This window comes from Coregonus clupeaformis, chromosome 6 (genome assembly GCF_020615455.1).
Source record: "Coregonus clupeaformis isolate EN_2021a chromosome 6, ASM2061545v1, whole genome shotgun sequence".
NCBI classification, from domain to species: Eukaryota; Metazoa; Chordata; class Actinopteri; order Salmoniformes; family Salmonidae; genus Coregonus; species Coregonus clupeaformis.
The window spans coordinates 47,641,472-47,665,183 of NC_059197.1; the positions used below are offsets into that span (position 1 = coordinate 47,641,472).

Genomic DNA, 23,712 nt, shown 5'->3' on the forward strand with positions numbered 1-23,712 from the left:
CTCACATACAAAGTCACGTTTTATCATTGTGCCAAGTGACAGATAGGATCCTGACACATTTTCTGTAATATTTCCGGTTTTAAGACAGCTTGATGGTTTTGATGGTTTGAGATATGGATTATTGACCAGATGTCAGAGAGAATTTAAAAGTGAGCTTTTGTGAAATGTGGAAATTAAGCAGGTCCTCTAAGCCTACTGTTCCTCCCGAAGACCTCATGAGAGGAAAGCATTTGATCATTTGATCATTCAAATGTGGTGTGTATTTGTTTCAAAAGGATAATTGGATGGATTTTGATTTCCTATGCAACAACACACTAATGTATCACATTACTGTTGGGTACTACAGAACAATATGGATGCCCTGGTACCTGGGTGACATTTCCCTGGTCCCAGATCTGTTTGTGTACAGCACCCAAACTTGGTATGACAAGGAGTTGGGTGATGGTGTAACAGATGTATATTGTACTCTCCTTGGGTTGTGTTTTCTCCTAATAAATCACATCAGCCAGTGGTCCCAGTTGAGCATCATTTATTTATGTTGTTAAATGGGAAACAGCATGTTAGTTGTGCAGAGCTTAACGATATTGATGGCTGTCGATGGCAAAATATGTAGCATGAAGGCAACTCTGTTAGCAGTGGGCTTATGTGACCATTACGTCGGTGTATGCTAGCTAACACACTTACAGTGAGGGGGAAAAAGTATTTGATCCCCTGCTGATTTTGTACGTTTGCCCACTGACAATGAAATGATCAGTCTATAATTTTAATGGTAGGTTTATTTGAACAGTGAGAGACAGAATAACAACAACAAAATCCAGAAAAACGCATGTCAAAAATGTTATAAATTGATTTTCATTTTAATGAGGGAAATAAGTATTTGACCCCCTCTCAATCAGAAAGATTTATGGCTCCCAGGTGTCTTTTATACAGGTAACGAGCTGAGATTAGGAGCACACTCTTAAAGGGAGTGCTCCTAATCTCAGTTTGTTAGCTGTATAAAATACACCTGGGAGCCAGAAGCAATTAATCAATCAGTTTCCAAACTCTCCACCATGGCCAAGACCAAAGAGCTCTCCAAGGATGTCAGGGACAAGAGTGTAGACCTAAACAAGGCTGGAATGGGCTACAAGACCATCGCCAAGCAGCTTGGTGAGAAGGTGACAACAGTTGGTGTGATTATTCGCAAATGGAAGAAACACAAAATAACTGTCAATCTCCCTCGGCCTGGGGCTCCATGCAAGATCTCACCTCGTGGAGTTGCAATGATCATGAGAACGGTGAGGAATCAGCCCAGAACTACACGGGAGGATCTTGTCAATGATCTCAAGGCAGCTGGGACCATAGTCACCAAGAAACAAATTGGTAACACACTACACTGTGAAGGACTGAAATCCTGCAGCGCCCGCAAGGTCCCCCTGCTCAAGAAAGCACATATACAGGGTCGTCTGAAGTTTGCCAATGAACATCTGAATGATTCAGAGGAGAACTGGGTGAAAGTGTTGTGGTCAGATGAGACCAAAATCGAGCTCTTTGGCATCAACTCAACTCAACGTGTTTTGGAGGAGGAGGAATGCTGCCTATGACCCCAAGAACACCATCCCCACCGTCAAACATGGAGGTGGAAACATTATGCTTTGGGGGTGTTTTTCTGCTAAGGAGACAAGACAACTTCACCGCATCAAAGGGACGATGGACGGGGCCATGTACCGTCAAATCTTGGGTGAGAACCTCCTTCCCTCAGCCAGGGCATTGAAAATGGGTCGTGGATGGGTATTCCAGCATGACAATGACCCAAAACACAAGGCCAAGGCAACAAAGGAGTGGCTCAAGAAAAAGCACATTAAGGTCCTGGAGTGGCCTAGCCAGTCTCCAGACCTTAATCCCATACCCCTTGCATCACATTTTCATACTGGGAAGACCTGACGTTCGCGATCTCCCCCTAGCTGCAAGCGGGGCCAATCACAACACGCCTTATTGTCATCAGAGTTGAACCAACCAATAAGAATGCTTGAACATTAAATACACATTTCTTTAGAGGCAAGTGGAAACATAACCAACCCTGTTACAATGGCACAAATAGACAGGTTCCCAGGCTAGGGTGCCATTTAATGTCAAATCAAACCTAAATCTCTTTTCTAGCTTCTTTCCTGCAGTATAATGTGATAGCAAGCTGTGTATTTATGTTGAAATCAAAGCATCCCAATTCATTATGAATATGACACATTTGTGACAACAATTTCAAATGTGAATTGGATCTGGCCCACTAGCATCGACCAATATACTGTCAGGTAAAGTGGGAGTTGAGACACTATATAGAGATTGGACAATCTAAATTAGGACTGAAGCAGTCAGTCAATCACTAACAATCCCACTATACCAGGTCTCATACAGTAATGGCATGAATTAAGCTCCCAAAGAGTCTTTTAAGTCCTGTATGTGTCATGGCTAAATGTTGTTAATATTCTAATTGTGATCCATAATCTGTCAGAAAGGGTGTTCTGACATGATGGTAATTGGAGGAACATTTAGTAATGTAGATTTGGATAGAATAACGGGATAGAATAATTTGTTCCCCAATTTCATGTATTAATTGGTGCCTTTGATTCATTTAGAGTTCATAAAAATGTAGCTTTAGGGTCAAAACATGTGTAGGCCAGAATTATAATGGGAAGCTGTTTGGCTTTGCATGCTAAACTGCAGGGATCTCATTGATGACTAGATCAGACAGTAACAGAAATACTATTCAGCCTTGAATGTGAATTGTGTACACACAAGGGTTCTCTAGCAGAAGCTTGTGGTTCACATGGTGGTGTATAACAGGTAGAGAACAAGGGTAATTCATTATTCAATAAGGTGTGTTATGCATCACATCCAGACATCCTCCTGTGCCACTTTTGTTTTTCTTTTCAATTATTGAAGCTGTAATGTCATTGGCATTCATACATAACAAATGACTAGGAAATGAGCATAGTTCAATTCAGCAACACCAGTCATGTAGCTCAGCAGGGTTTACAATAGGAGACTGAGCTTTAGAAGCGGGAATACAACGGCATGTTCAGGCAGCATCCGCTTTCATTGCCATCACAATAAAATCTAGTAAGATTCAGGAAGAAAAAACAATGCTTGATCACAAAGAAAGACAGGGTTGCCACACTGAATGAATATGCAGGATTTGTCTGGATTAACCTTGCTGTCAGTCGTGGACATGTACAATGGTAGATGAGAGGACAGTGTTTGGCTGGCAGTAGAGAGAGAGGAATAGAGGACATTAAAGGGAAAACACTTTCCCTCCCTCCCTGCCCCTCTCTCCCTCTCTCCCTCTCTCTGCCAATCTCCTTCTCTGTCCTCTCTCTCACAGGCCATTTTCTAGTGAGTAAGGGCCCCTGGACTTTGATTAGTCTCAAGTGTCTTTACAAACAGCCTGCCCTCACCTTGCCTGCAGGCTAAATGAAGAAGTTTCTTACCAAATGTCACTATTAGTATTCCACAGATTTCCGTCATGCTATTCTCCTCTCCTGTCCTCCGCCAAGCCTCACCTCTGGTAGGGACACACCTCTTGCGGTACAGAGGACCTTTGTCATTGGTTTACAGAGGGTAGCTAAAGGTCATGATCTATTTTTTCTTGGTTTTGTAGTAGCCTATGCATCAGAGAGACCTGGAAGTTATGGCTGGAGTAGCTACAGTGGTGTTAAGAGGGAAACTAGATCATGGAAGCATGTACATGGATCTAGACACTGAGACACACATTCATTAGAATATGTCAGATGTGAAATCATTAATCAAATTCAACAGGTTATGTCAGATGTTATGCAATGTTTCAGGATGTTATTCTAGATGACAGGCATGCTTGTGACTGTCGATCCATAAAGCGTTGCTGAAATACCAATGCAATTGCACAATAAACACAGTTGGAACATAAGCTGACCGGTGACTCCCGCGTGCAGCATGAGTCCGTATCCTCATCAATATCAATAATCAGAAGATGATGTCCAACTTGTGTTTTTCCAGGTACTTGCTTAACCACTAGGTGGAAGTGACGACCAGGAAAGGCAAGTGCTGAAGCGCACAACTATTCGTGATTGCAAAAAGGCTGCGTTTAGCACTCGAGCACTTGAGATGTATAGTACTCTGCACCATTAGGACATAGCCTTGGAGCTATACGCCCTCTGAGCATCATTTCTACCAAAAAACGATACTGCCTGCTCACGAAATTATTGCAAGAGACCTGCACTTGAAATACGTTGACTGTCAGGAGAGGTTTTGAAGCTGACGAGGACAACATGAATTATTTCTGGATATACACAATTTGGATACCGGGGTTCTTTTTCTTCTTTGGATTTCAAGGTACGGGATGCATTCTAGTTCATTTTTAATATAACTATGTTACGTTAGATTACCAGTCACATTTCTCTTTTCAGTTTGGAGTTAGAGGAATCGCTTTTGTGTTCCTACGCATGCTGAGCCTATGCTTTTGCAGCTTTGATCGGCTACATCTGGTGTCTTCTACGACTTATTATTTATCCACCGGAATTTATGACTTTCATCCTTGCCTATTTATTACTGTCTTGACACTAATAGTGTACTTACGCACACATAGAGAAGTAGGCTACACTTACACACACGCAGAGGGGGAGATATTGAAAAGTACTTGAAGACGACACCAATACGATTCAAAGTGAGTGGGGGTGGTGGAGGAGGACACATTCAGTGGCGTGAGTTCACGGGAAATTGCTAAAGCCACAAATTATGAAATTATATCTTAAGTGACTTGTCTGCGATGTCCCAGCTGAGTTTGAATCTTGTTGCTATATTTTTCTGTTCCACCCTTTGTGGTTATAGAACTGATGATACTTCTCATGTCTGGTTGATTTTAGTAGCTTTCGAAGCTGATGGCTTCATCTGTCACTGTAGACTACTGAACATTCTACTTTGTGGGACGATCTCACTGTAGCTCAAGGATCAGACAGGTAACAAGCTTGGCTGAAGTTGCAAGGTGGTGCATTGTCAAGTGACTTTAATTGATACAGTAACCTAAATAATGATACATAAAAGTGTATAATATTAATTTATTCAAGCCTTAGTTTACAAGGTGAGTTGCCTGAGAATACATTTGGGCTAGATACAGTGTTTCCCAAACTCGGTCCTCGGGACCCCAAGGGGTGCACGTTTTGGGTTTTCACCTAACACTACACAGCTGATTCAAATGATCAAAGCTTGATGATTTGTTGATTATTTGAATTAGCTGTGTAGTGCTAGGGCAAAAACCAAAATGTGCACCCCTTGGGGTCCCGAGGACCGAGTTTGGGAAACCCTGGTCTATAACAATGACCCTGGGGAAGAGTTGCAGGGCAAAGGACAGTAGAGTGGTTGGGAGCTGGTTAATTCATCCCCAGATAGTATGATGTTATTGGGAGTTAAGCCAGGACCCCTATTTTCACAGAGTCAGATCTTGGGTGCTATGTCTCATTCGAGGGATGGAACCATTTGAGGGCAGTGACCTCACCCCTGGGGCATTTGGGCCTCCTTTAGACCAGAGGGAAGAGTTTGCCCTACTGGCCCTCCAACCCACTTTCAGTAGCTTTCCATCTCCCATACAGGGATCAAACAGGCCCATCCCTGCCTAGCTTCAGACAGCTTCTTCTGACGGTATGTGCAATACAACATATATACATAACACCAATAGGCCCCAAATTGAACAGATTGTTGGTGTTGTACTAAGATAATGTCCACTAGTATGTAATCCCTCTCTTTCCACAGTTCCTCATGCCTGGGCACATCTCTGATGGCCTCATGGCAGTATCCCACTACTAACACTAATGTATCAAATTTGGTGGTTGGCCTGCACAGGATTTGAACCCACTACCTTGTGGCTCTCAGTCCAACTCCTTTTGTATGCTTTTGCCAAGAGGTTCAGTGTTATTGTGGGTGTTCCTGATGATGACCAAGGACCCCTGCGTGCAGACTAATTCTAATTTGGTAAATTGTCTGATTCTAAAAGGAGTTGTGTGTGCGGTTATGGTGTGCTGTCAAACCCAGCGCAGTAGTCAATTAACAACTAAATGGGGCTTAATTTGAAAATGGCTTTGAAGGAAACCACAACCTCCGGGTCAACAACATTAGGGGCTTCCAGCTCTAACTTATGACATTAAATGTCTATTATATTCTCTATGAAATGCAATGCATGATTCAGCCTTATCATGACAGCAGAATGTATGTTATAAGCAACCACCAGGGGCTGTCATATTAGGTCTTCCTAATGTACACTAGCAGTACTCTGCAGTGCAACCATTTTACTCGCATATCCGCCTAAATATTTTGCTGTGCGACTTGTAATTTTATTTAGGAGCAACAGTGCGCCTAGCAAAATGAAAGATTCTAGCTTTAATATCTCAAATATTTTTCATTGTGCTCCTACATTGTAAAGCCCTGACTCGCTGTTTACATGGAACCACAGCAGGAGAGACACAGCAGCATTTTGACTTTGATCTCCAACAGAACCCTGTATGCTTAACCAGTCTGGCCATGTCTCACACCTTGGGGTGGTGTCACAGGTCGGTGGCTTCGACCATGTCGGGCCCTCCTCACTGGCCCACTTTTCCTCTTCATCTAACTTTAAATTACCCTTCTTATTGTGTTAACATAATGCTCATTTGTTAAATGAATTGGGTTAGGCAGGGCAAGATGCTGCTCTAAATGCCCACTGTTCATTTCTCTGTGGAGATGGAGCCTCTTCTTAGTGCAGTGCAGCCAACACAGATAACTAGTAATGAAACTGCACCGTAGATCACTATCGTAGTCAGGAGAAAGTCATATAGCACGTGTACTGTGTTTGCTCTTCATAGAGCACATGTACAGTTAGGGGCTTTCATAGCACATACTATAGAATAGTGGATTGTTCCCTTACATACTGTATGTTGAAAAAGAAACATGACTTTGCAGTTGAACAAAGAGGAAGAAAATAACAGTTTAGCCTTGTGCCATGCATTGTCTTTCTTTCTTTTTTGGTTCATCCTTTTCTGATGGAAAGTATTAGGAACCTTGAGGTACAGTTGTTTCAATGGTGTTGATGCTGTTAATCTTTTCGGAGGAAAAATGACTTGTCAATTATCCAGAGATGGCATAGCAGAAATGGAATAGGATAGCTGTGGATAGAATTTCATTGTTTTCTTGTTCCAGTAATACAAATATTTGCCTTTCATGTGGTGATCAATGCACACTAGGCACCTGGGAGGAACACAATTTTGAAATATGCTTCTTTGAAGGAAAATGGTGCCATCGCCTCGGAAACAAGAGAATGATCCTTAAATAAAGTCAGAGGATGCTAGATTCTGTAATTTGTTTGGAATGGCCTCTAGGACTGTCCCCAAAACAACCTTGTACGGAGAACTAAGAAACATTACCTAATACCCATTAAATAAACCTCCTTCAGAATGTCAGGCGTACAGGGAATACACACTCATTCAGAAATTAATTGGAAAGATTGAGTTAAACAGTTCAATTAATTAATGAAATTGGAGGATTTGTATTGGTGCTCTCTCTCGCCGGGCCTTTCACTGGAGTCCGGTTGATCTCTCTTTGGGGACTAGTGATTTTCCTCTCCACTGTGGAGTCCACAGACTCCCCCAATTTAAACTGATCTGACTGAATTGATTCCAGTGTGTTTTGTTGGGTCTTCCTGTATTTCAACCATGGCTCTGTGGTTGGTTGTAAGCAGGATGTGCTGGGCTTGTGAATTATGTAAATACTGTGCTGTGGCCACAGGAAGGGAGAGAGGGAAGCAGAGACAGGTTTTGAGTTGGGTCTGGAATAAAACACAGTAGAGCAGAACCACAGCAATACACCTTTATACTCCCCCCGTGCTACCTCGCTTTCGTCCTCTTTAATGTCCACAACGCTCCAGTTCTCAGAGCCCCATCCCAGAAAAATTGCAATTAGCTCTGTGTTCTCTGTACAAGGCTTCTGGTGCCTGTGATCCTCTGATACTTTGGGGTGAAACACGGATCGCTAACCGCAAACATGGTGTCTGTTGGAGGGGCTTCTCGCCTCATCCCTCCAGGTTAGCACTACAGGGCCTTGATGTGCTCAGTGGGGTTGTTGTCGGTTTTCCAGAGTGCAGGCTTGGTGGGCACAGGAGAAGGATCTCTGCACTTTGGAGAAGTTTGGAATTGAAAACCACATAATACTGAGGCTATATACCCCCAGACCTTTGGCATATAGGGCAGTGTTGTTGACTGCATTTAGATCTATTACTATAATTTTTTTGTCCTCATATGTAGCTACCGCCCTGCTCACAAGCTACAAAGACCGATGGCAAACAAACCGTCTATTCATGGAGACAATATAATACAATGCTGTTGAGCAGCACACCAAAGCATGTAGACATTGAAACTCATGAAAGCAACTGAAATGTCGAACCCCTAGACAAATAATTCCAAGAGGTTACATGAATTCCAAGCTCACGCAAAACTTTTTTATATACTCCACCAAGGCCATCTTCGCGTCTCTTTGTTGTTGATTCAAGTGATGCATTTCTAATCAACACCCCACATGCATTAGTGTAAAGTATTTTCATTTGATTGCAGTATCATCATAACCAATAATACGATTTCAGGAGCTGTAGCTCTCTGGCTGTATCTCGCTAGCTGTATCTCGCTAGCTTTATATCTCTATGGAACAATCAATCAAAAAATGATCTTCCTGCACCTTCGTCGCTGGGGGTGCCAGTGTCTGCGGCCGCAGTGCCTACTGCTACGATTTCTAAGTTGACGTCGGCAACCTTCCGTCCCTGCTCTGGATCAAGCAGGGCTTCTCAATCTGTTGGAGGCCTGCACCAGGCGCCGGGAGCAACGGGCTCAAGTTATCCTGCCTCTCGCCCGTCCATAAAGGATTCTCTGTATCCTGTGAAGCGTAGGAGTGGGCGGATTTCCCCGTCCTTCTCGCCAGCCGTGATTTTGGGCAGCTCCATGGTAAGAAATGTGACCGTTCCTGGTGCAAAAACAATGTCCTATCCCGGAGCTCGAGTAAATGACATTACTATGCTGCTCCCGAATGTACTACGTCAGGACATGGAAATTTATTCTATCTTAGTCAATGTGGGTTTTATTGACATTATGAAGGGCAGCTCTGAACAGTTGAAACTGGATTTTAAAGAGCTGATTGACTCTCTGCTAGACAGTAACAAAAAAAACATATCTGGCCCTGTTCCCTCTCTGAATCGTGGCTTTGAACGCTTTAGCAGGATTCTTGCTCTTCACAACTGGCTACGTGATTATTGCAGCTCAATGTGTGTAACTTTTGTAGACAATTTCGATACCTTTTGGAAACAAAACACGTTTTATAAGGAGGATGGGATACACCCAAATCATTTGGGTTCCTGGATCCTTTCACAGCATTATAAGGCTGCGTTGAGGCAATGTCTTATCAATGACCCAAGCCCAGCTCAGCTAATCCCTACCGTTGTGACGCAGAGTTGTCATAATGCTTCAGCAAATGTACATTACACCAGGGGCATCGGTAGTCACAATATAAGTAACCTAATGTATGTCCCTCTAACTGCCCTGATTGCCTATGCTGATCCTACAGCTATTGCATGCAGTAAGCATGTGCATAAGAACCCGATTTATACTGTTAGCACTGAGCTGGTGTGCCCTAGGAGGAATTCCACTGTGTGCAGCTCACCCCGCACTAACATAAAGAACATGAGCACATCTACTGCTGCTAAGCTTCCCAGTAAAGCAATAAAACAAGTAAGCATCCCAGAAGAAAAGTGTGAAAAATAGCCCACGTTAACAAATGTAGCTTAAGAAACAACGTTCATGAAATCAATAATTTGCTAGTAACAGATGACATTCATATTCTGACTATCTCTGAAACTTACTTAGATACTACCTTTGATGATACAGTGGTAGCAATACAAGGTTATAACATTTACAGAAAAAATAGAAATGCCAATGGTGGAGGTGTTGCTGTTTATATTCAGAACCACATTCCTGTGAAGATTAGAGAGGATCTCATGTTAAATACTGTTGAAGTAATATGGCTACAGGTTCATCTGCCTCCCCGAAAGGCCATTCTGGTGGGAAGCTGCTATAGACCACCAAGTGCTAACAGTCAGTATCTGGATAACGTGTGAAATGCTTGACAATGTATGTGATATCAATAGAGATGTATACTTTCTGGGTGATTTAAATATTGACTGGCTTTCATCAGGCTGCCCACTCAAGAGAAAGCTTCAAACTGTAACCAGTGCCTTCAACCTGGTTCAGGTTATCAGTCAACCTAGCAGGGTAGTTACAAACAGTACAGGAATTAAATCATCAACATGTATTGATCATATCTTTACTAATGCTGCAGAGATTTGTTTGAAAGCAGTATCCAAATCCATTGGATGTAGTGATCACAATATAGTAGCCATGTCTGAAAACCAAAGTTCCAATCGCTGGACCTAATATATTGAATAAGAGGTCATACAATACGTTTTGTAGTTATTCCTATGTTGTTGATGTACAGAATATATGTTGGTCCGTGGTGTGTAATGAGGAGCAAACAGACACTGTACTTGATACATTTATGAAATTGTTTATTCCAGTTACTAATAAGCATGCACCCATTAAGAAAATGACTGTACAAACGGTTAAATCCCCGTGGATTGATGAGAAATTGAAAAATGGTATGGTTGAGAGGGATGAGGCAAAAGGAATTGCAAATAAGTCTGGTTGCACAACCGATTGGCAAATGTATTGCAAATTGAGAAATCATGTGACTAAACTGAATAAAAAGAAGAAGAAACTACATTATGAAACAAAGATAAATGACATAAAGAATGATAGTAAAAAGCTTTGTAGCACCTTAAATGAAATGTTGGAAAAAAAGGCAAACTCAGCTCCATCATTCATTGAATCAGTTGGCTCATTCATCACAAAACCAAGTGATATCGCCAACTACTTTAATTATTTTTTCATTGGCAAGATTAGCAACCTTAGCCATGACATGCCAGCAACAATTGCTGACACCACATCCAAGTATATCTGACCAAATTATGAAAGACAAGCATTGTCATTTTGAATTCTGTAAAGTAAGTGTGGAAGAGGTGAAGAAATGATTGTTGTCTATCAACAATGTCAAGCCCCCGGGGTCTGGCAACTTGGATGGAAAATTACTGAGGATAATAGTGGACGATATTGCCACTCCTATTTTCGATATTGCCACTCTATTTTCAATTTAAGCCTACTAGAATGTGTGTGCCCCAGGCTTGGAGGGAAGCATAAGTCATTCCGCTACCTAAGAATAGTAAAGCCCCCTTTACTGGCTCAAATGGCCAACCAATTAGCCTGTTACCAACCCTTAGTAAACTATTGTAAAAATGTGTGTTTGACCAGATACAATGCTATTTTACAGTAAACAAATTGACAACAAACTTTCAGCATGCTTATAGAGAAGGACATTCAACAAGCACAGCACTTACACAAATGACTGATGATTGGCTGAGAGAAATTGATGATAAAAAGATTGTGGGGGCTGTTTTGTTAGACTTCAGTGCGGCTTTTGACATTATCGATCATAGTCGGCTGCTGGAAAAATGTATGTGTTATGTCTTTACTCCACCTGCTATATTGTGGATACAGAGTTACCTGTCTAACAGAACACAGAGGGTGTTCTTTAATAGAAGCCTCCAACATAATTCAGTAGAATCAGGAATTCCCCAGGGCAGCTGTCTAGGCCCATTACTTTTTTCAATCTTTACTAATGACATGCCACTGGCTTTGAGTAAAGCCACAGTGTCTATGTATGCGGATGACTCAACACTATACACGTCAGCTACTACAGCGACTGAAATGACTTTAACACTTAACAAAGAGTTGCAGTTAGTTTCAGAGTGGGTGGCAAGGAATAAGTTAGTCCTACATATTTCTAAAACTTAAAGCATTGTATTTGGGACAACTCATTCACTAAACCCTAAACCTCAACTAAACTGCTTGGAGTAACCCTTGATTGTAAACTGTCATGGTCAAAACATATTGATACAACAGTAGCTAAAATGGGGAGAAATATGTCCATAATAAAGTGCTGCTCTAACTTCTTAACAGCACTATCAACAAAGCAGGTCCTACAGGCCCTAGTTTTGTCACACCTGGACTATTGATCAGTCATGTGGTCAGGTGCCACAAAGAAAGGACTTAGGGAAATTGCAATTGGCTCAGAACAGGGCAGCACGGCTGGCCCTTGGATGTACACAGAGAGCTAATATTAATAATATGCATGTCGATCTCTCCTGGCTCAAAGTGGAGGAGAGATTGACTTCATCATTACTTGTATTTATGAGAGTTATTGACATGTTGAATGCACCGAGCTGTCTGTTTGAACTACTGGCGCACAGCTTGGACACCCATGCATACACAACAAGAGATGCCACCAGAGCTCTCTTCACAGTCCCCAAGTCCAGAACAGACAACGGGAGGCGCACAGTACTACATAGAGCCATGACTACATGGAACTCTATTCCACATCAAGTAACTGATGCAAGTAGTAACATTACATTTAAAAAACAGATAAAAAAAAAACACCTTATGGAACAGCGGGGAATGTGAAGCAACACAAAAATAGACACATGCATACACACTCGATAACATACGCATTATACACACACGTACATATGGATTTTGTACTGTAGATACAGTGGGGAAAGAAAGTATTTAGTCAGCCACCAATTGTGCAAGTTCTCCCACTTAAAAAGATGAGAGAGGCCTGTAATTGTCATCATAGGTACACGTCAACTATGGCAGACAAATTGAGAAAAAAAATCCAGAAAATCACATTGTAGGATTTTTAATGAATTTATTTGCAAATTATGGTGGAAAATAAGTAGTTGGTCACCTACAAACAAGCAAAATTTCTGGCTCTCACAGACCTGTAACAACTTCTTTAAGAGGCTCCTCTGTCCTCCACTCGTTACCTGTATTAATGGCACCTGTTTGAACTTGTTATCAGTATAAAAGACACCTGTCCACAACCTCAAACAGTCACACTCCAAACTCCACTATGGCCAAGACCAAAGAGCTGTCAAAGGACACCAGAAACAAAATTGTAGACCTGCACCAGGCTGGGAAGACTGAATCTGCAATAGGTAAGCAGCTTGGTTTGAAGAAATCAACTGTGGGAGCAATTATTAGGAAATGGAAGACATACAAGACCACTGATAATCTCCCTCGATCTGGGGCTCCACGCAAGATCTCACCCCGTGGGGTCAAAATGATCACAAGAACGGTGAGCAAAAATCCCAGAACGACATGGGGGGACCTAGTGAATGACCTGCAGAGAGCTGGGACCAAAGTAAAAAAGCCTACCATCAGTAAAACACTACGCCGCCAGGGACTCAAATCCTGCAGTACCAGATGTGTCCCCCTGCTTAAGCCAGTACATGTCCAGGCCCGTCTGATGTTTGCTAGAGTGCATTTGGATGATCCAGAAGAGGACTGGGAGAATGTCATATGGTCAGATGAAACCAAAATAGAACTTTTTGGTAAAAACTCAACTCGTCGTGTTTGGAGGACAAAGAATGCTGAGTTGCATCCAAAGAACACCATACCTACTGTGAAGCATGGGGGTGGAAACATCATGCTTTGGGGCTGTTTTTCTGCAAAGGGACCAGGACGACTGATCCGTGTAAAGGAAAGAATGAATGGGGCCATGTATCGTGAGATTTTGAGTGAAAACCTCCTTCCATCAGCAAGGGCATTGACGATGAAACGTGGCTGGGTCTTTCAGCATGACAATGATCCCAAACACACCGCCCGGGCAACGAAGGAGTGGCTTCGTAAGAAGCATTTCAAGGTCCTGGAGTGGCCTAGCCAGTCTCCAGATCTCAACCCCATAGAAAATCTTTGGAGGGAGTTGAAAGTCCGTGTTGCCCAGCGACAGCCCCAAAACATCACTGCTCTAGAGGAGATCTGAATGGAGGAATGGGCCAAAATACCAGCAACAGTGTGTGAAAACCTTGTGAAGACTTACAGAAAACGTTTGACCTGTGTCATTGCCAACAAAGGGTATATAACAAAGTATTGAGAAATTTTAGTTATTGACCAAATACTTATTTTCCACCATAATTTGCAAATAAATTCATTAAAAATCCTACAATGTGATTTTCTGGATTTTTTTTCCTCATTTTGTCTGTCATAGTTGACGTGTACCTATGATGATAATTACAGGCCTCTCTCATCTTTTTAAGTGGGAGAACTTGCACAATTGGTGGCTGACTAAATACTTTTTTTCCCCACTGTATGTGGTAGTGGTGGAGTAGGGGCCTGAGGGCACACAGTGTGTTGTGAAATCTGTGAATCTATTGTAATGTTTTTAGAATTGTATGAACTGCCTTAATTTTGCTGAACCCTAGGAAGAGTAGCTGCTGCCTTGGGGATCCATAATAAATACAAATCAATCACATTTATTAATAAAGCCCTTTTTACATCAGCAGTTGTCACAAAGTGCTTATACAGAAACCCAGCCTAAGCTCCCGAGTGGCGCAGCAGTCTAAAAAGTTGAACAACAAAAAATAAGAAACCCAGCCTAAACCCCCAAAGAGCAAGCAATGCAAGTGTAGAACACTCCTCTTCCTGTGAGAATCATAATCACTAGCGTAGAATCCCGTATTATCGTCATATTCAACAGCGTTTAAGAAATATATTACCTTCAACAGTGTTATCTTGTGATCAAGCCTTCAATGTTTTGTGATTATTGGTGTCGTAAAAATGTTAGCTAACGGTTTAGCAATTAGCAAGTTTGACATTTCATTTGAAAATATTACTGTTATCTGCTTTTGATAAGCGGTTTAGCAAAAAAATATGTCCCGTATTATCTGTATACGGCCCCCAGTTATTGGGCACCTTACTATTTTGTTCAATTACAAGATATATCCGTTTAATTTTGTTGAAAAAAGAGACACCAACCACGTACCCGAAGTGTTTACTAGATAGTTGGCTAGTCTTTAGGTAAAAAATAATGACTTGCCTGTCAACTTTTCATTGCGTAGCCCGGTGCGCCCTCTTGTGGACTCATAAAAAATGGTTATTCACCAACATATTCAGTGTTGTAACCAAATGAAATATGAGTATTAATAATTTACATCAAATACACTTTAATTTCAGTTATGTGCATTAACATAAAACAATGAAAACACTGTTGGAGTTTGTGTTGCAGAGGTGCACTTGGAAAGTAAAGGAAGAAATACACAAGATGGGTTCAATAAATATATATATTATATTTTAGACATTTATTTTTTTGAACAAATAAATAATTTCATATGAACACAAACAAAACAAACAATTAAATCTCGACCTCCATCCCTATATTGTCACAAAAATCACAATAAAAATCCAGCTCCACCGCTACCTCTGGATCCCACTGCACACACCTGCAGTGGAACCAGTGCTGGCAAAAGTCACAGCACACCCATGGCACCTCGGATCTACACTCCTGAGAGGAGCTTGCAGGCGGATCACGCTCCCCGCAGCGAGCACAGCAGGTGGTATCTTCTTTTATAAAAAATTTAATAATAATACAAATTGATTAATATGGTTTTGTAAAATGTAGAAGTTCTTCAACAACAATAGTAATTGATACAACTGAGAGAGCGAGAAAAACAGATTATGAAGTACCTGAGAGTGGTGCCATGGGTGGTGTGACAGATGTGACCGGTGTAGCTTTTCTCTTCCTTTTCTGTGCTGCAGTTTGAGAAAAAGTGGTGTTAGAGAGCATGTTGCATGAAAACCCTTTTCAACTTTTTTACATCAATACCTCTGGAGGAAGCTGCAGAGGTTTTGGAGGAGGCGGAGATGACTTGAGGGCTGGTGCTATTTACTGTAGATATATAAAGATATATATATAATTTTTTTTTACATTGCTGTTTTATAAAACAGATAACAAACAGTCATTTTTTCGTAATTTAACATGTGTTTACCTGTGGAGGTGGTGGTATTCAAATTGCAGGGGGCAGGGACATCAGACGAGGCTGCTATGGTGGTGTGACCAGGGGGAGACGGAGGAGGCAGTTGGTCCAGAGGAGGCCGTGTTGGTGGTGACAGACATGGGGGTGGTGTGCATCGTGGTGGTGGTGGACAAAACCGCAGACGATGGCTTGGAGGAGCTGGTGTTTGTAATGGTGGGGGTTGAGGGGCCGACGATGGTGTGGCCGGGGAGTAGGCATGTGGCCTTCTTCTGCAGCTGGGGACTCCGGCGGCTCCTACAGGTGTTGCACACTGGGAGGCACTGGCAGTGGTGATGCAGCTGTCAGGAGTGGTTCCAGCAGGGGGTCCAGCAGAGGCGATGGCGTCAATGGTCTCATCCATGGCAGCCCTCTCCTGTGCCCTCTGTGTTCTGAGGGTTGCCCGACGCTCTTTCTCCTCTGCCCCGGCCCTCTCCTTCTCACCCCTCTCCTGCCACTGGCGCGTGTATTCCTCCCCGGTGAGGCATGTGGCGACCACAGGGAGTCTTCTGTATCGGTCCAGCCGATACTTCAGGACAGTAAGGATGTGCCCCAGGTCCTTCGCTATCAGCCCCCCTCTATTAGGGGTGCTCTTCTAGAGCTAGGGATAGGACTGGAGCAGCGGCTGGGACTGGGGCAGGGGCTGAGGGTCCTCCTGTGGTCGCTGGGGAGGAGGTGCTGATGGATGGCACATTGCTACTGGTTCCAGTAGAGGCGGTGTTGGGTCCCGGTAGGGTCCGAGACGGCATTAAACGGGACCCATCAATGGCTGAAGGGTCAAAAGGGAAGAGGCCACACTTCTTAAACCCTTCCACCACATAGCGCATGTCCTTGCATCGCTGGTACGGGTAGCGGAATACTCTGGCAAATTCTGATTTGTTTACCATGTAGGAGTGGTCAAAATGGCTAAGGTCTCCAGCTACCTTGGAGAACTCAGCCTTTAAAGGGCCAAAGTATGCCACGTCCAGCGGCTGCAGGACATGGGTGCAGTGTGGTGGAAGACAAAGAAGTATAACCCCTTCCCTTAGTGCCACCGCGAGCACTTCCGGGTCCATGTGGCTCTTGTGCCCATCAAAGAGGAGAAGGAGAGGGCGCTCTTTCACTGCATACTTAATGAAGTGCTGAAACCACTTCCTGAACAGGTCCCCGTCAATGTAGCCACTGCTTGACCGTCCATACAAGGCTTGGGGGGGGCCTCCCAGTGTGTAGTGGCCACCGGGGAAACACTTGGGGTAGATGATAAACGGGGATGTCCTCCCCAGTTGCATTGAAGCAGGCCAGCACTGTGATGTGCTCCTTGGTCCCCGGAGCCTGCTGGTACACGTGTTTTGCGCCCGGGGAGCCAGCACTTTGTGCCTGCTCTGGTCGCAACGAAACCCAGACTCATCGCAGTTATAGATTTGTCTGGGTTTCTCCCTCAACCCACTCTCCTCCAAGTGCTTCTCATAAGAAGTGAAGAAGGTGTCCATCGTCGGACGTGTGGCACACTCAGCTCTCCCCCTGTCCAGGGTGTCCGGCCTCCTCATGCTTAGGTTCTTGTGCCTCCTCCTGAACATTTCCCACCACCTCTTCCCCAGTGGTGGGATTGTTTCCCCTGGGTGCCGAAACCTACAATAGAATAGAATATATAATTGTCCATCCAGGATGAAAATGTTTGTTTTGGCATCACCATACACATCCACATTTACATCACACACATTGATAACAGTCAGTCCAGCATTCTACATACATAAACACATAGAACACCAAATACCTGCGGATTTTGTCTGCGTATTTCATCAGCCTCTGTCTGGTGAAGGGGAACCCATGGCTGGCGCAGTAGATACAGTACTGCACCAGAGACTTTTCATCCTCTGGTGCAAGCAATGTGGGTGGTCCACTGCGACAACCATGGGTCACCCGGCCGCTCAGCCTGTCCGCCAGGGTCTGCCGAGGTACACCATGCACCTTGGTAGATAAGAAAAGAAAACTGTTACTAGCAGATAAAATTCACATACACATGGTCATCTCCTAAAAACAAAAGATGCCTAACCTTGGCAGCCTGGCGGATAGCCATCCCTGCCCCGCAGTCCTCCATGGCATGGAACATGTCCACCTCACTCCATTGCTTCCTCTTGACTTTCTCCATGCTGCAGTGGTAAATACATGTAGCTAAATAACTTGGCATACTATACACATTTTAGAAAGATAACTCAATCTGAATATGTATAAACATTTACATTTCAAAGCAAAGGCATTGAAAGGTGATGAAAGTTTTCACAATAACTGAAAGTGTACCCACGTTTTTTGTTTGATGTTATCTGTAATGAAAATTAGTGTCCCAATTAGTGTAATATTGATGCATACATTGTACCATTTAACTAAATACTGCCTCTATGTAGCTGTTGTAAGATGAAATATAGCCAACAGTGATAGGTGTCGAAAAGTTCATGGTTCAAATTTCCAAATACATTTTTGCAGATTGTGCAAAACGCCTCCGTCAGAGGACTCCAATTTTGATACGGTAAAGCTTGACAACATGCAGCTGTTTTCGTGATATGTATTATCTAACACTTACAATTTCTTTCCTTTTTGCTTACTTAGCAGTTCTATCAACATTTAGCAACTAAGATAGCAACATTAGAAAATCCATTAGCTATATTTCAGAGGTAAAAAGTTGGATATTAAATTAGGTGTGGTCTGTCGCGCAGTCGAATTTTACAATATGCAGCGTGTTCCACAAAATGTGTACATATAACTTTTTTGAAAACTCTCAAAACCTAACTTAACTTACATAAATTGCACTGAAAATCGGTGGTCAGCTAGCTAAAAGGGTGTCGTTAGTCACAAAACTTACCGTTATTTTTCAGCCCATTTAAATGTTGAGCTCGAGGTGATTCAGTTCTCCAACCGCTAGAAAGTGTCCGAGGTCAGGGGGTGTCTGATGTTTGGGGAAAATTAGCTATAACGATCATGCAGGTTGGAATGCACATATTTCATTTTCATCTGTTTGTTCTATCAGGGCAAACTGACATACTGTATTCATCACGGCTGAAATAGGAGAATGGAGAAGCTATACGAATGCGTGGAGGGAAGACCAAATATAACCTGTGCAAAAATCAAATCAATTTATCTTCATACACAATGTTGGAATTCGGCAGATATATACTCAACTACTGATGTTTATAGAAAGTCTTCCAATAACTAAATGAAGATGGAATGAGGAAACTCTTATTAGTTGTATTCCTCTGCCTTCCAGTCCCTGACAATATGTTCTGTCTGCTTCTGATTCTCATCTTGAAGTCCAACTAGAGGTTTTTCTTCCTTTCATCATCCTCTTGCGTGTATAGAAATAGTGTTCCACTGTAATGAAGACAGCAATAGTCCTTCTGTGCATGTCTTGAACAAGCCCGTCTGATCCTGATTTCTGACTTCTATAACCGGCCTAAGCAGCCGCTCCTCAGCATTTTTCATCAACCCAATGCCAAGTAAAAAAAACTTCCAGCTGTTTGAGGATGTCGTTGGTGTCTCTTACAGGCACTTAGGTTTCATCAGGAGAAAGGACATATTAAGGAACATATGTGTATGTATGGTACCTGGGCTAATATGTATCTTTCTCTCAGCCTTTGTTTTACCAGTCCTCTCTACAACACCTTGCATACTTAATAGTGTGCTTCAGTGACTCCAGAATAGGGTCGGAAACATCTTTCATCTGTCAGGTTCCAGCTCACTACCAGAGTGTAGTCTTTACAACGTTAAGATATCAAAACACTCTTCCAATGGAGGACTTAAAACACAGTTTGTTTCCCGGACCACATACTCCATTTTGTCTCTTATAGTGTTTGACAAACACTTCCTTGGCTCCATTTCTTGAGTTGCAAGCCTTTTGGTTTTATGTTGGCTTTACTGGCAGATGCACATCTCCAGCATTCCCGGAAGACAGTGATCTATTTTTTCCAGCGACGGGTGATCATTCAAACTGGAATTGATTCTGGCACTCTAAAGCGATTTTATCCACATGTGGCTAGTAAATGTCAGCTAATAATTGTTATTAATCTCTCTATAGTATTAGTGATACAAAATGTCTCAAGACAATTTAGGGTGTGGTGAACCTTGCAGAGAAGCAATTTGTCTTATGTTCCCTTTTAATATACACTGCCATCCTTCTCCTCTGGAATCCAGACCCTTAACTGTTTTCCCAAAGCTCCATAATTAAGATAGGTTTCATAAATGTAAGAATGGATCCGTTTCAGACCACGGTTTCCCTCGTTATAGACTATAAGAAACAACCACTGACATACAGTGCTGTCTTGGTGAGTGTTCTGTTTGCAATATTTATACTCTGAGATTTAGAGTTGTTATGAACCTGAGGCTTTTAGTTTTAGTTATGATTTCAGTCTTTCCACCAGCCAGACAGCATGTTGGTTTGACATGTGTGCAGCAGGGAGTGTTTTCTATTTTCTTGTTTATCGAAGTGCCAAACCTATCCTCTGGAGATTTCAGATTTAATTAGAGGAAATTACACTTTGTAATTTTCATTAGTAACTTTTCCGCTTTGAGTTCAGTCGTAGAAAAAATGGTTGTAAGCGCTGTTTTCCTCAAACGTAATCTTGTTACCAGTCCGATAATGAATCACCAAATCCCAATGCACTAATGGAATTAGATGCCTATTGCGTAAAGAAACACACTGACACACACTGACTGCCATTGTAAAGGTACCTGGGCTGTGGTAAATTGGTCCACACATTGGAATGGGTGAGACATTAAAAATGGATCTCTCAGAAAGAAGTTGTGACGTCTAAACATCAGTACTTGTATACATCCGATCATAGAATAAAGTCTGAGTTAAGAAGATATTTATCTCTGCCTGTTCCTTGAGTGCTCCAACTTGTTTTCCAGGAATTTGTCCTTTTGGGACGTTTTTCTTGGGGAAGCTCTATCACTGGATTATTGTCATTGTTGTTGAGCACCCCTCCTATTTCCCTTGTTGGTTGAAGCACAGTGGCCTACCTGGACTATTAACAATGTACAGCTGCACACAGAGGATAATAATTATGATTGCCCAAATATCTCTATGTACTACACAGCACCTGTAATGGCATTTCATTCTGATTATAAATTGATTTTGGTCAGGTGATGATTGATATGGTATCAATGAATGTAATGATGTTATTTGTCATAGTAATTAATCTTCCTGTGATCCCTTTGTGAGGTCTTCTAATTGACTGAAGATAAATCATTGACAATGTTAAGGAGTGAAGAGAATAGCTGGTTTAGATGCACAGTGCGTGTGTGTGTGTTTGCCAATGCTACATCAACACACAGATGGGATATCATTAGCTACTCCTGCAGAAACAGCAATATCCAGAAGGTATGACTGTAGAAATCTTCCAAACAGGGAGGTTTATCAAAGTAGCACAATATGAGGTAACCTGACAACAGAGCAGTATGTCTGAGAAGGATTAAGAATCTATGAGCTTTATTACTGTATTACAATTGCATAAACACATTTTGTAGATTACTATTGTTAGAGGGCTGAAGGACAGACATTCTTCTTCTGACAAGAAGTATGGGGTGTTCATCTCTCTCTCTTTCTTTCTTAATCAGTATGATGACACGGTGATCCTGATAAGAACTGCTCCGCCAGTCTGTGTCATTGCGTTCGGCGGTCTAATGTTCTTAATGTCTTCACTAATAACAGATTTGAGGTTATTATTTTTCCCAGGCATGACTGCTTCGGGCTTGCTCCTGCTCCTGCTCATTCCTACAGGGAGGGGGGAGTGGGAGCAGAGAGCTGGCAGCGGGGACACGGGAGGAATCCTTAATTGGTTTGTGAGGAAATTCTGGGTGAGCTTGGATGACATTGTGCCCAGCATTCCTCCTTCAGGAGCCAAAATGAAAAGAGACACATTCGCTGGTCCTTTCTTCCTGTAAATTTGATACTGCTTTTCAGTGCCTCAATGAGCGATGTGCATCTGTTAAAAGAGAACACCCTCGGCGGCTTGAATACACCAAGCCCTCGTTCTCAAAATATACAAGCAGAGTGGTTGGTGTTTTTTTATTTTGACTAGAGGCACTGACTTTGAAAAACAATTGAAGCCTGGCACTTTTGTTGATGGTATGAAACGAGCATTAAGATTTAAAATAAGCTTGCTTCACAATATGAAAGTTGTATTTGAAGATTTTAAACAGACTGGTCTGTTTTTTTTCCAGACAGGTAGAGAGTCCAACAAAGCAGACATTACAGACATGACAATAGACTACATAGTCTTTGTCTGAAAGCGTTATTAGCCGTCAAGTCCGTGCCTCCTCCTTTTAGTTTTCTCAATTTCAAATGAACTTTGAGAGGAATTGAGGAACAAGGACAGAGGAAGCAAGGATTTGACAGCTAGTAATGTTTTCAGACAGCCATCGTTTCTGCTATGATTTGCTTGGTTTTTACCATGAACCCCCTATGTTTGGGTCAAAGACAAGCATTGCACATTAGCGGTCATTAATTTGAGCACCAGCCATGACATTTTTTTGTTTGTCAATCAAAGCATTTAACTACCATTATTAAAGGGGTAAATTCATACCACATAACACAAAGCATTTTGTAAAGACTCTCTTGGGGGTAATTTGTCTTGTCATTGTACTGTATATGTCCAGAGAAATAAAAAATAAGATATTTCACATTTAATCATGCTATCTTCCTCACATCTAACACTGTCCTCTGGCTGGTCTAGCTTGCTTTGGTGGTCAAACACAAGTCTTGCTCATATTATTTTCATCATATTAAAATTAGTTTTGAGTATTCGCAGACACCCCTTACATTCCCAGAAATCATGTATGTTTTGTCACCATGAGCCAGCATGATTTTAGTCTTGAATAATTTACTGACTTGTTTCTGGGGAAACTCTAAATAGCAGCCTCCCTATGTGACAGTAACAAACCCTGGGCTTTGAAATGTTAATCAACATGAGAATCAGGGACTAATATGACTCCATCATGGTCTTTAATCAGGATTTTGTCACTTAACAGCCAAATTAACATCATGTTTTCCGGGATGCATTAATTTGACTGTAGAGATTTGAAATTGGTACATTATCAGATGATGAATATGGCTGCAAGCAGCGATGACAGTCACTAGTCGATCTGCTTTAACATGAGAATGCTGTATCATATTACATTCAATCATGATGGTCCATGATTCAAACATACTGCAGTATTGGATCCTGTTGTCAGAGGATTTAGTTACCCAATCAAACCTACAGTACTCCCTTTTAGTGGCATCATATCCCAAAATATGTTTATCTGCAGGTCTGCGTTTTGTGTGGTCACACAGGTCTTACTAATATACAGTGTTATATTGGGTTGGATGACTTTCATCTCGATTCCAGTGCTATTTGGTTTAGACCTAGTCTATCTGTCCCATTTGTGGCTGATTGCTGATTTGGAGTGAGTGTTTTGGAGCTCCTCTTCCCAGTGTGGCATCCCGGTGCATCCAGAATCCAATCGAAACCTGTGAGTGGACATCTGTGATCAACGACGAGAGGTGTTCCCTGGCGTGTGTCCATCGCGTTGATGAGAGCCACACTGGCTTCATGCAAAAGCAGACGAAAGATTACATTCTTGGCGGGTAAAGTGGCTGATTACGCGCACTGGGAGGGGGGATCGGGGGACGGAGGAAGGGAGTGGGGGGACTTTGCCAGGCATTGATCACACAGCCACATGATACCAGAAACGGAAGGCATCTCAATCTGTGGGATGGTGCGGTT

The 23,712-nt window shown here is 42.4% G+C and overlaps 1 protein-coding gene across 3 annotated transcripts in view; it reads left to right on the forward strand.

The window, feature by feature from the left end:
* LOC121567481 (limbic system-associated membrane protein-like) overlaps positions 1 to 23,712 on the forward strand; it is a 1,290,508-nt gene that overhangs the window by 782,109 nt on the left and 484,687 nt on the right. The window contains exon 1 of one of the 3 annotated variants that reach the window (XM_041877552.2): positions 4,116 to 4,344. The exons of the other annotated variants lie outside the window; for them this stretch is intronic. Within the exon in view, the coding sequence (XP_041733486.1) occupies positions 4,281 to 4,344 (64 nt within the window). The 5' untranslated portion in view covers positions 4,116 to 4,280. Of the gene's footprint in view, positions 1 to 4,115; positions 4,345 to 23,712 lie in introns of those variants that run through there. 3 annotated transcript variants of the gene reach the window in all.